At 40.9% G+C, this 13,671-nt stretch overlaps 1 protein-coding gene across 1 annotated transcript; it reads right to left on the bottom strand.

Annotated features, from left to right (window-relative positions):
- Positions 1-3,786: 3,786 nt before the first annotated feature.
- LOC120721255 (telomeric repeat-binding factor 2-like) lies at positions 3,787-12,918 on the bottom strand. The gene is made up of 11 exons (XM_040011453.1): positions 12,563-12,918; positions 11,629-11,724; positions 9,742-9,872; positions 9,449-9,535; positions 8,559-8,699; positions 7,420-7,544; positions 6,539-7,072; positions 4,895-5,041; positions 4,657-4,727; positions 4,488-4,531; positions 3,787-4,124 (listed from the first exon to the last, which is right to left on the bottom strand). The coding sequence occupies exons 1-11, from the start codon at positions 12,711-12,713 to the stop codon at positions 3,966-3,968; spliced, it is 1,686 nt and encodes a 561-aa protein (XP_039867387.1). The 5' UTR covers positions 12,714-12,918; the 3' UTR covers positions 3,787-3,965.
- Between the last annotated feature and the right edge of the window lie 753 nt (positions 12,919-13,671).

The following is a 13,671-nucleotide window of genomic DNA, read 5'->3' as shown; positions in this document are numbered from 1 at the left end:
CCAGGATGCTCTAGGCCGTAGGTCGATGATCGATTTTGTAATCGTATCACCAGACCTGCGACCATATGTTCTGGACACTCGGGTAAAGAGAGGGGCTGAGCTGTCAACTGATCACCACCTGGTGGTGAGTTGGATCAGGTGGCGGGGGAGGACGCTGGACAGACCTGGTGCACCTAAACGCGTAGTGAGGGTGTGCTGGGAACGTCTAGCAGAGGCCCCAGTCCGCGAGATCTTCAACGCACACCTCCGGCAGAGCTTCAACAGCATTCCGAGGGAGACTGGGGACATTGAGTCCGAATGGACCATGTTCAGCGTCTCCATTGCCGAAGCTGCTGCATTGAGCTGCGGCCGCAAGGTGGTTGGTGCCTGCCGTGGTGGTAATCCCCGAACCAAATGGTGGACACCAGAGGTGAAGGGAGCCACCAGGCTGAAGAAGGAGGCCTATCGGGCTTGGTTAGCCTGTGGGACTCCGGAGGCAGCCGACAGGTATCGACAGGCCAAGCGGAATGCGGCTCGGGCAGTGGCTGAAGCAAAAACTCGGGTGTGGGAGGAGTTCGGAGAGGCCATGGAAAAAGACTTTCGGACTGCCTCGAAGAGATTCTGGCAAACCGTCAGGCGTCTCAGGAGGGGAAAGCGGTGCTCTACCTGCGCTGTGTATAGTGCTGGCGGAGCGCTGTTGACGTCGACTGAGAAAATTGTCGGGCGGTGGAAGGAATACTTCGAGGACCTCCTTAATCCCACTGACACGTCTTCCGAGGAGGAAGCAGAGTCTGGGGATGAGGGGTATGACCCGCCAATTTCCGGGGGCGAGGTCACTGAGGCAGTTAAACAACTCCTTGGTGGCAGAGCCCCTGGTGTTGATGAGGTCCGCCCCGAGTTCCTGAAGGCGCTGGACGTTGTAGGGCTGTCTTGGTTGACACGTCTCTGCAATGTTGCGTGGAGATCAGGGGCAGTGCCTGTGGACTGGCAGACCGGGGTGGTGGTCCCCATCTTTAAGAAGGGGGACCGGAGGGTGTGTTCCAACTACAGGGGGATCACACTCCTCAGCCTCCCTGGGAAAGTCTATGCCAGGGTGCTGGAGAGGAGAGTTCGTCCGCTAGTCGAACCTCGGATACAGGAGGAACAATGCGGTTTTCGTCCTGGTCGCGGAACACTGGACCAGCTCTTTATCCTCTCCAGGATACTTGAGGGTGCATGGGAGTTTGCCCAACCAGTCTACATGTGTTTTGTGGACCTGGAGAAGGCATTCGACCGTGTCCCTCGGGGTGTCCTGTGGGAGGTGTTGCGGGAGTATGGGGTGTCTGGCCCATTGCTACGGGCCATTCAATCCCTATACAACCGTTGCAAGAGCTTGGTTCGCATTGCCGGCAATAAGTCGGACTCGTTCCCGGTGGGTGATGGGCTCCGCCAGGGCTGCCCTTTGTCTCCGGTTCTGTTCATAATTTTTATGGACAGGATTTCTAGGCGCAGCCAAGTGGCGGAGGGCTTTCGCTTTGGTGGCCTCAGAATCTCATCTCTGATTTTTGCGGATGATGTGGTTCTGTTGGCTTCATCGGGTGAGGGCCTCCAGCTCGCACTGGAGCGGTTCGCAGCCGAGTGTGACGCAGCGGGAATGAGGATCAGCACCTCCAAATCTGAGGCCATGGTTCTCAGCCGGAAAAGGGTGGAGTGCCCACTCCGGGTCGGGGATGAGTTCCTGCCCCAAGTGGAGGAGTTCAAGTATCTCGGGGTCTTGTTCGCGAGTGATGGGAGAAGGGAGCCGGAGATCGACAGACGGATTGGGGCTGCGGCTGCAGTAATGCGGACGCTGCACCGGTCAGTCGTGGTGAAGAGGGAGCTGAGTGTAAAAGCGAAGCTCTCAATTTACCGGTCGATCTACGTCCCTACCCTCACCTATGGCCACGAGCTGTGGGTAGTGACCGAAAGAACGAGATCGCGGATACAAGCGGCGGAAATGAGCTTCCTCCGAAGGGTGGCTGGCCTCTCCCTTAGAGATAGGGTGAGAAGTTCGGCCATCCAGGAGGGGCTCAGAGTAGAGCAGCTGCTGCTCCACATCGAAAGGAGCCAGCTGAGGTGGTTCGGGCATCTGGCAAGGATGCCCCCTGGGCGCCTCCTGGGCGAGGTGTTCCAGGCATGTCCCACCGGGAGGAGGCCCCGGGGCAGACCCAGGACACGCTGAGAGATTATATCTCTCGGCTGGGCCTGGGAACGCCTTGGTATTCCCCCGGACAAGCTGGAGGAGGTGGCTGGGGAGAGGGAGGTCTGGACCTCTTGCTAGGCTGCTACACCCGCGACCCGACCTCGGATAAGCGGATGAAGATTGGATGGATGGATGGATGGACATTCAATTTTAACAGTGATTTTGTTTTTGCATTTTTTTTTCTTCTTTTTTTTTGCCTTAAACAATTTGTTTTTACACATACCTGATCTAGATTTAACTAACTCTGATTTATCAAGCCCTGATAATCCAGGTTTCAATCCCAGATGAGAAAGCAGGGCTTTCCTACCGCACAAACACCAAGCTGCTACAGAAACCTCGACTAGGCAAACTATCTTGTTGCTGTAGCACTGTACAGTTTTGAGCCATTAAAACCGTTGTGACATTTTAATAACGCCTCATTTATTTTCCTGGGGATCTTGAATGATAATAATGCAATTTATGGGCCAAAAAATAAAAATTAAAGCCTAAAAATAATTGGTATTGTTTAGAAAGAAATGTATTTGGATAAAAAATAATAATAGTACAGTAGCAGAAAGTAACATGTTTACAATGTAAAGGCATTATTAACGCAGTTTTTTTGGTATATATAATTTTTTCCATCTGCTACATTTCACTACTCTCCTACTTAAATCTTCATTTTAAGGTAGCTCACTGATATTTCAGTCTACACGGGTTTAATTGGACTACACGCATAAATGGAAATGACAGCAAAGAACAGTTTCACAGAATATGAAAGTGAGACAGTTATTGGAGAAGTGGAGAAAAGGAAATGTGTTTTATTTTGCAGTGTCACTTCTGGAATCTCACTATATTTACTGAAGAGAAAAAACAATGGAAGCTATTAATACTGTAAGTGAAGAATAAAGAACATTAAGGGGCACCTATATTTACCCAGAATTACCAACAGTAATGTCATAGCAGAACTTTGTTCATGTTCATCATTATTTTTAATAGGGACTGAATGATAAAATGTATGTCTCAATATGGGTTTGTGCTTGTAAACAGGAAAGGATTTTTAAATTCTCTGGGCTTATTTTTTATATCTATTTCACTGCATCAGACCTGACACACACACACACACACACAAAAGGTTGCTCCATTCATTCTTTTTACCGATAGTTTGTTTGGGGGAAAATATACCTGTAGATCTCAGCTAAATGGATATTTTGCTGCTGTCATATCTTTAATTAAAAGGTCTGTTCTGCTTTTCTGAGATCACAAGACTGAGAGAAATTTTTGACTTTTAAAGCTACTCTGTATATACTAAATTGTATCCGCACTGATAACAATGTGGAATTAATCAACATTTGCGTAGCATCCTGATGGGGAGACTCGTTTTCTTCAGTGCCATGTAGTCACAATAGCATACAGAATGGATCCAATTTAAAAAGCTAATTAATGCCACTTAAATTTAGGATTATATGGGGGGGGGGGGGGGGGGGGGGGGGAGACCTTGAATTTTGTCCTTGTTCACTAAAGGGACATATGAGTCATGTCTTGTAATCCTCTAGGACCCCGTGAAACACAAATGAGAACACATTAACATAAAGATGCAGACACAAAGAAACTATCAAAGATTTTTATTCTTACAGTAACATTTTATCCCTTCCTCAAAACGAAACAATCTTTGAGCCGTGAACACTGAACATTTACCAAATCTATAAACTAATTTTTAAAATTATCAATAACTTGCTTAAGAAACAAAAATAAATAAATGGAGATGGGATAAAATGACATTGGTGAGTCAGACGATATTTGACTTCTTCATTGTTCTCCACCTGTCCTTCAGGTTGACATTTGTTCGATCTTTGAAGCCGTAGTGTTCCTTTATCTTACACCAGTTGCCCTCTCCAAATTTTTTGACCCCGTCTTTTAACTTCTGCGTCTCACTCTCTGTCCATTTCTGCAACACAATCGAAAGATTTGTTAGCTTTTTCCTACTGTGGAGAGTCCAAACATTGTTTCAATTGTTTTTAATGTAACTGACTAAAGTGAAATGTCCTCATGTGTACTGCATTATTCATACAGGAACTTACATTTGTATGATGGTTGCAAATGAGTACTTTTTGTGCAAAAGAGGAACAAAATATATATATGCTAAACTGTAAATGGAGATGCCTGTATTGAACAAAGAGTTTGACTTAGTGTAATTTATGTAAATAAATTATAAATTAATTATTTATATTTATAAATTTATAAATATAAATAACATCCACAGGAAAGTACAGTGACAAGTTAGCTTTGTAGCATGTTTTGCTATACTTACCCTTTTCCTTTGGCCTGAATTTGAAATGGTGCTCATGTCTGAGCCTTTGTGGGAAGGCAAAAAAACAAACAAACAGAAAAACATTAAAACCAGATGTTTCAGATGGCAAACTTGCTTTAGTCTTATTGAATATTTATAAACATTTTATATTTAATGAAGTGTTACATACCGCTCTTGTTAGGGGTAACATACGACTCTTCGTCGCCCTTGCTCTCCTGTGCATCATGGTACAGTCGCTTCCTGTGAATAAGATCCAGAGTGTGTTTTTGTTTGGCAAAATGATTAAGCACAACTACAAAAGATAAAAATTAAAAATGATTAGAACTTTTACTCAATCACGCTGGGTGAAATATTCACCCAGGTGTATTCTACCACTTTTAGTTTCTCAGTTACTAGCGTTTACTAACCATTTTAAAAGACGAGGACTTTTCTTTTGACCAGAGTCCTTGTGAGGAGTGGAGGTTGTTTGTCGGACAGGATGAGAAGGTGACTCACTTGGTGAGCTCTCCACTGAAGAGGATGTGGTACGGCTGACGTCCATATTATCCTGATTCCTGAATAAATAAATAAAACTGGTCAAATATCAATCATGTTGTGGACCTAAAGAAGACAACTGGGTGAGTTGTTTTTTTTTTTTTAGCATCCTACTAGGATTTAGGACTTAATTGGGTGTTTTCTGCTATGTCTAATTGGAAGGAGACCAGGACATGCTGGAGTGATTTGGCTGACATGGTGAAAACTCATATACCCTCAGAAGACCTAAAACAGGTGGCTGGGGATAGGGAAATCCGGACATCTTTGCTCAGGCTACTGCCCTCATAACCCAGAGCCAGATAAGTAGCAGAAAAATGGATTGATGGTTGTTATTAGTTTTCACATCAAAGTTATTATAAAATAAGTTCAAACATTGAAAATTGACACTCTAGTAACCAGTAACAGGTGAGAAATGCATATTTGGACTTATTGCTTAGTAAACCATCAAACTGCTGTGCTGCAGCACAACTTTCCCTGCTGGATGCAGAGTCAGAGGAGTCAACTCAAACAGCTGAAACAAACGGTTTTTAATGTTGTATATCTACTAAACAGTAACTTTCTCATAACACAGTGGTTCTCAAACTGAGGGGCAGACGTAAGTTGTGGGGCATGGACGAGGCGAAACAATCCGGTCTTTAAGTGAGGACGTGATGAATCCTGCTTCCCGGCCCAAACTACTCTGTGTTTAATAAGGCTGTTGTGTATTTAACACGTTTTAATGCTTTGTATCTTGTTCTATTTAATCTCAAGTCCCTAAAAACAGTCAGTGATCACTGTCGGCCTCTCTCAGTTTTTATTACAGCTAATCATTTTAAATCTCAGTTTTTAAAACTTTACGATGTAACTGCAGCCCAACCCACGCAGCAGTATATTAATGACTAACCTCATATTGTGGATGGATTATCTCAGTTGTTCTCCTGACTGACGTTTGGTCCGTTTACAGCATCCTGCCATGCGATTGCATTTGTCCCTAACCTTCGGGAACCCTCACATTAACTTTTTATCGAGTGGAAAAAGGTTAGCGTTCATCCTCCAGCTTCACTGTTTATATGATCGCTAGCGATCACGTAGCACATCATTATATACCAGCTAGTCCAACTTCAGTAACCCTACAAAAGTCACTGCTGTTTACTTTTCTGTCTTCATTTATGTCGGAAGTGATAGCTGAGCTGTACGTCTTAATTTTTTCAGAAATCCCTCAGTCAGAACATGGTATATTATATTTAGATGGAAATTAGCGAGCTAACTCCCTGCTAACTTCTAACTCCGTTAAACTTCATAGATTCTGTTTTCATGGATGCCTGGATGTTAAACTTAATTGTTAAACCTGGTAGAGCAGCCACACTGATCATTTTATTACAGATGAAAGAATTTAGACAGTTTTTAACTCTCAGTGATGCTGCAGTGATCGTGTGACTTAAGGACCTGCAGCGGAGTTTGGGCCCAGGCACGGCTAATGACGTCAGACTTAAAGACCGGATAGCAAAAACATCTTGCTATTTGCTACTTTAACTTACCTGGTGCGAGTTCTGTTGGCTTGAATGCGGCTCTTTTGGGTGGGCGTGGCACCTTTTTTGTCTGTTCCCCGACACTGACAGTCTTTTTCATTAGATGCAGACAGTGTCTGTGGTGTTTTTTTCCTTCTGACCTCAGGTTCCAGTTCCTCTAAAGCGGTTGTGCAGCGTGAACTTGCCTGACTGTCTGGTTCCACCACCAGCCGAGACACAGTGTAGTTCTCTCTTTTACACAGCACAATGGGATTCTTAAAGTGTAAATCTGCCCAAATTGGAGGAATGGCATTTGCTTGTGTTGGTTGGTCTGCTGGGGAAGCTTCCATAGGGCCTCCTGAGTCTCTCTGAAATAATAGTTCCTCCAAGTCCACACTTGTGCACCTCTCTGATGTCATGGAAATCTGTTCGCAAAAATTTTCTCTTTCCAGCTCCTCTCTGTCTACTTCTTCCTCCAACTGAGCAAATGTTTTTTTATTTAAACCTGTGGCCAGGGATTTGTAGGCCGCTTCTAGCCTGGTCTTCAGGATAAGTGAATGTGTACTGGAAGACAATAAAATACTATTAACACTAGAAAACTGAAAAACAGACAAACAAACATCCTGACAACAAAAAGGTATGTACAGTTAATCTAATACATAAATGTTTTTACATGCATGGACAGTGTGATCACATGAGTGCAACATACAATTAATGCAGCTGCTAATGGTGAGTATTAATATAGTTAATAATCACTTCCAATTCAAAGAAAAGGGAGAATTATTTTTCTTCACACATTTTCAAACGGACTGTTGTTTTGCCACTGATCTTAATAGGCATTACTATGGACATTACATTAACATTAGACATTACTAACATTACTAATCAACTAAGAGAAGGGAAGCGATTACCATGGTACAAACTGGACAGTGGCTATTTGTGAACTAGAGCATGGCTGAGGTTCAGCTTGTTCATCACTTTCAGTTGCTGTGCTGTCTTGATCCACAGGGGTTTTATCAATGAGATGTTTTGCAGCCTGGGATGCATAAACCAAACACACACACACACACACACACAAATTCACAACAAAGAAACTTCCACAATCAGGATTTCTGAATTGATTACATATGAAACATGGTTTGTTCTTCATTTGAATCTCAATTCTAGTCAAAAGACAATGCACTTAAATTCATAATATACAGCAAGTTGAACCTTTCATGCATTTACTAAACACACTGAGCTATTAGGACTGCTCAAGAAAGCAATCTGATATTTGCAGCCTTAAACATCCTGGTCTCTTCCTCACAAAGAAGAACTTATTGATTAATACTAGTATTGGAAGATACTACAAATCAAGGTGTCAGCATATATTATATCTGAGCTGAAAGAGCTGGATCTATGAAATCCTTAATCCTTAAGCAGGAAATTACAGCAGGGATGTACATGAAGAATAGACATAATAAAGAAACATATAGAAATCCTGATAATTTTACAAGATGCGCAGGCTTTAAAAAACACCAACAAAAAAAAATATCTCCAAAACCCTGGAGACTTGGTTTAGAGCAGGGGTGGGCAATTCCAGGCCCCAAGGGCCGGTGTCCTGCAGGTTTTAGATCTTTAGATCTCTGGGTCAACACACCTGAATCACATGATTAGTTCGTTACCAGGCCTCTGGAGAACTTCAGGACATGTTGAGGAGGTAATTTAGCCATTTAAATCAGCTGTGTTGGTTCAAGGACACATATAAAACCTGCAGGGACACCAGCCCTCGGGGCCTGGAGTTGCCCACCCCTGGTTTAGAGGGTACAGTTTAATGCTGGACTGCAGTTTAATGCTGTCAACCTCATGTAACAGCAATTTCTTTGCAGATGCACCGGGCAGTGTACATTCCATTTTCCCAACAAGTGCTGAAATGTCTAAATGCAAAGATGGGCCAATCTTGACCCCAAATGTTTAAAAGGACTTCACATTGCTTAAAGTTATTCTATTGATTAGTTTCTATAATTAACTAAAAAAAAAAAAAAACATATTTAATACAGAGCATGTATACCTTATGAAGAAGAGGAAGGCTGAAGTGGCAGATCCTCAGGCAAAACGCAAGCATCTCCTCCTTGAAGTGCTGAAAGTTGATTTGCTCAATGACTTCATGAATCTTATTCTTTTTCCTGATGAGACCCATGAATGTTGCTCTCTACAGAAAATGTGAGAAACGTGACATTAAAAATAGAATGTGTTTGAATATCTTAGCATGCACCATTTTAATTTTTAAATAGTTTTAGGGATGTAATAAAATCAGACCCAACATTGTTTAACATTCATGTGACAGAAAATGAAAACTAGCCAATGCAGTTATTTGATGGTTTTGTTGTAAAGGGGGAGGTTGGCCACTGGAGGGAGCTGGAGCTAAAAAACAAATGCAGAAAAAGTTGGGGAGGATTCTACAGTGAAATGAGGCTCCACCATCCAAAGATCATTCAGTGATCAGTCAACCACAATCCAGATAATAAAAGGGACACTTATAAGGCATGCAAGCTAAACCAATTGTTTTAATTTGTCTTTTCCACATAATGTCTTCCTGCACCAGCGCTATCATCATATCAGCACACTGATGACTGTGGCTGATGAGGAGATGCAAGATGGGAAAGCAGACTGTCCATTATCCAGTATATTTATGGCCTAAGCTTGCAAAGCCTAGTAGATCTGAAATGAAATTAACCGTTGTGTCTTTGTCTACACTTAAAAGCTATAAAACGATTAGCAAAAGCTTCCCATCCTGGTTATTTTGTATTACACAGCATATCAACATCGATATGACAATGCTTATCAATTTTTAAACAAGACTTTACAAAATAACTTATAAGTAGGGATAAAGTTACACACTGACTTTAATGTAAATGTTATTATCGTGTAGTGAAAAAAAGGTTTAGCGAGTAACCTCACCTTTCCAATATTTTTGGGAGGAAAGTGTTTCATCAGCACCTCTTCTGCTTTCTCAAACTTACTGTTTTTGATGAAAATCCCCACAATCTAAAGACAGAAATATATTATTTGTTAAACAGAATATAATTAGAAACCACTGTTTTGATTGCCTTTGTAGACGTATGTAAGAATGTAAAAGCTGAACAAGTGCAGATATTTAAAATGTAAAAACAAAAACAACCCACTTAATTTAGGGAGAAGTTGTCTTTGAATGGAAGTACAATAAAGGAATTCAGCTCAAGAGAAATGCTTACCATATCTTTAAGAGAAGAGGACACCTTTTCATACTCCTGCTGTGGGATACTGAATTCCTGGCTTATTTTTTCCAGTAACATTAAGGCTGATTCCAGAGGAGTTGATGGCACGTCCATTTCAAATGAAACACCTGTAGGCAAAGACAAACCAATATTCACTGTTGTGTTTATTCACAATATTCACAGTATGACAAGATGTCAACCTCAAATATGAATTTAGAGAAAGCTGTGAATCAGGTTATTGATTATGACAGAAATCAAACTTAGTTTTGTTATCAAGTATTCTTGATAATCAAGTATTCTATCAATTGAGTAATAATGGAAAATTACATTTGTCTCTTTAATAAGAAATTTTTAAAATATTAAATATTAAAATGAGAAAAAAACAGGTCTTTTAAAATAAACTGCTCATTGGATTCTCTTTTAGAAATGATTTTTTTTTGTTTAAAAACCGGAGCAGCTTGAGCGTAATGTTTTTAACACACCCCTGCTCTTAGATATGTTTCTGCTACGTTGTCTGTTTTTAGTTGCAAATGTGAGTGACGCCGTGACAACTGAGCGCCACAGAAGCAGTCCTAGTATTGATATGTCACCAGATGTCCTTTATATACCATGTATACACTCACTGGACATCACTGGACTATTAGGTACAATAATACCAATAAGTTTCAAAAGCTTCTTAATAGAAATTTCTAAAATCCCACCGCAGCAGCTGTAGCGCATTTAGGGATTTGGATATGGTAAAGACTACTTGTGGAATTCAAACCGAGCATCAGAATAAGAATTTCAGTGACTTTAAACATGGCATGTTTGTGGTGCCAGACAGGCTGGTCTGTGCATTTAAGATGTACTGGGATTTTCTCTAACAATCATCTCTAGGGTTTACAGAGAATGGTCAGATAAAGAGAAAACATCCAGTGAGCAGCAGTTCGCTGAATAAAAATTGTCATATTGATGGGAGAAGTCAGAGGAGAATAGTGAGACTATTTTGAATTGACTCATTCACTCAAAATGGAAAATTCTGCCTGGTCTGGTGAGTCTTGATCTCCGCTGTGACTTTAGCATGTTAGTCCCCAATTCTGTTGTTAGTTGATTCTGTTCATCTGGACGCAGCGTTTTCAGTGGGAGAAACGTTTCGTCAGTCATCCAAGTGACTCCTTCAGTCTCAGCTGACTGCAGGTTTCCCCAATCTTATAAACAGTACATTTGCATAATGACTGAAACTAGCACCACCTCAAGTAGTGAAATAAGTTTGACATTTCCACCTTGGTGTTTTACAAACTACTTTTCCTTTGTTGGAAGTTAGGATCTAAAAAGGGAGCTGCTTCACTAAATCATTGGAAGCTGACAGGTGGTTCCTGCTCTGAGACATGCCTCGGCTTTTCTCGTTGTTGTCCACACTAGGGAAAATCAAGGCATGGCGTTGCTACAACAGTGACATTGTGATATGATACTTTTGTGAGAATATCAGAATATTACATAAAAATGTGTACTGGTATTTAAATAGACATCAATGGATATCATGTCAATATGGACCAAGGAAGGAAAATTATGTGACACAAATAACTGAGGCAGCTCTGAAAGCAAAAGGTGATCAATCCCAGTATAGGCAAGGTGTAACTAATTAAGTAGCCAGTGAGTGTGTAGTCAGACTCTAATCACAAGCTTTTATTATTTATATTGGCCTCTAAATGTGTCTAACTGTGGCATAACTGTGGTACAATGTGTTGCAGATTAGTTACATACCCTTTTTTAATCATTTGACAGGTAAGTTATTACATTTTTGCAAATGATTTATTTTGATGCACAGAGCTGTACACTGATGTCGCTTAAAGAACCACAGTAATACTCAGATGTGCCGATCTTGTTGATTAATGTTGAGCTCACCAAGGTTTTCACCCTCATTTATCCGGGAGATAAACTGCAACACTCGAAATTTCATTGCGATGTCATCCGTGGACTCCAAAGGGCGCGCCATAATACCTGCAATAAAACAATAAAGAAGCTTCTTATTTCCCCCAAACACACAGAAATTAATAACACAAAATAGCCTAAGTAACTGGCAATAATAGCTGGCTATATGCCCACTTTTTTTAACTTCTACTGAGGTGTCTCAAATTGAAGGAATACATAACCGATTTTACTGACTGGCTACAAATAACATTTTCAGGTAATGTCAGAATCATGTTTGTCAGCATTAGAAGTACAGCTATATAAACACTTGGCATTATGACAGTCCTGTTGATACTCCATTATCATGTCACCTGGAGAGAAATCTATGCCCTAGAAACAAGTTCAATAAATAAATAAATAATTTAAAAAAACAAAAAACAAAAATAAGGCGTATGGAGGTTGTATTTGAGGAAAAAGATGTCTTTTGTATGGTAATAAAACTATAAATATGTCATTAAAATCACCTTGATTTTTTTCTTAAAAGACACATTTTAGTATGTTGAAAAACCACTACGTGAACGTACATACATGTAAACAGAACTGAAATTGTTCCTTGTGTATATAAAAGATCAAAACAAATAAATAAGAGCAGCCTCGGTCGACATAACAAGACGATGAGTCCGCTTACTCTCACAACAACACGATTCATGAAATTTCCCCCGTTTATTCATTTATTTTCTGTCAGCTGACGCCTGGAAAGTTTAAGAGCATGTATTATCGTAACCAAGATAGAAGACAACTTATAAAGGAGCACTAATATTTAAGTCCGCTAACTTGTATTAAGTTTGTTACGAAGTTAGGCAGTTCTGGTAGTACTATAGCTGGTTACGAGCTAGCTAAACTAGTCAAAAACACTGTTTATACTTACAGTCGAGTATATCTATAATGGCACAGAAATCCTCGTATTGTTCATTTTTAAAGAACTCTACCGCCAAAAAGAAGTAATAATCCACTAGCCAGCCGTTCACGACAGATTCAACGCTCACTTGGCAACTGTTTACAGTCTCCTTTGCCGCCATATTCACGTCAAGTTAGACGGTAAAGCAGGAAAGCATTTAGGATGAAGGCGGGGAAAATTTGAAGGCTGGCCGAAAGGCAAACCGGGGCATTTTATTCTCCGAATTTAGTTTTTCAGGCAGCACTTAAGTCATTCCAGTTGTATAAAACCACAAGAGAAACTCAACCAAGACAATAAATATCCCCAAATAACGTTTAAAAGTTTAAAAATCGGTGAAACTACAACCATGACTGCCAGTCCAATATCAAAAATACAAAATTTAATTAAGACTTTAAAAAGAGTTCTGCCTGAAAGTCAAAATTCAGCTTACAACACACAAGCGCTTCTTCTCTGAGCCGACGTTGCACTAGCAGGATAGCACTATGCTGCCACCCAGCGGACTGGAAGAAGCAGCGCTGTTCTTTTCAAATGTTTTTTTACTGCATTACTTGTACCTTGCAAGCATTTTGCTCCATCGCTGCCAACTCAGCACACCTGTACGTTGCTGTAATACTTGCATTACAACAATACTAAAAGTTTGGTGTTCCCCTATTGAAATAATTGCTCTCATTTACATTTTTGTGCATGTCTGTTTCTGGGGAGGGATTCTGAATGAAGCTCAACTGAACTTTGAAGACTTTAAATGCTTAATTATGTAATTACAGTGTGTATTTTTTTGCTGCTGATTTGCTTAGTAGATGTAGAGTTAGTGATGGTGCGTGGGGTCAACCTTTTTGTACAGTGTAGGCAGTACCAGATGGATGGAAATAAGTGGCAGTATTTATTTCTGACAGAAGGAAAGGAGGAAGAGCGAAAGGGAAGGTTTTAGAAGCTATGGTGTATGGTTTGGAGATGGTGGCACTAACAACAAGACAGGAGGTGGCAGAGTTAGAGATTTTAAGGTTTTTGTTGATCGTAACCGGCATGCACAGGAAAAAAAATTAATATATCAGAGGGATGGCTCAGGTTGAGCATGAAGG

This window comes from Simochromis diagramma, unplaced genomic scaffold (genome assembly GCF_900408965.1).
Source record: "Simochromis diagramma unplaced genomic scaffold, fSimDia1.1 OVJJ01000603.1, whole genome shotgun sequence".
Classification (NCBI taxonomy): domain Eukaryota; kingdom Metazoa; phylum Chordata; class Actinopteri; order Cichliformes; family Cichlidae; genus Simochromis; species Simochromis diagramma.
The sequence above is the reverse complement of the archived record's forward strand: the minus strand, read 5'-3'. Positions and strand labels throughout refer to the sequence as shown.

Coding starts and splice junctions, on each gene's coding strand:
- LOC120721255 (XM_040011453.1), bottom strand. CDS start 12,713: ATGGCGGCAAAGGAGACTGTAAACAGTTGCCAAGTGAGCGTTGAATCT. Junction 7,073..7,419: donor ACTGTCCAGTTTGTACCATG/GTAATCGCTTCC, acceptor ATTGTCTTCCAG/TACACATTCACTTATCCTGA. Junction 4,728..4,894: donor AGTCCTCGTCTTTTAAAATG/GTTAGTAAACGC, acceptor TCTTATTCACAG/GAAGCGACTGTACCATGATG.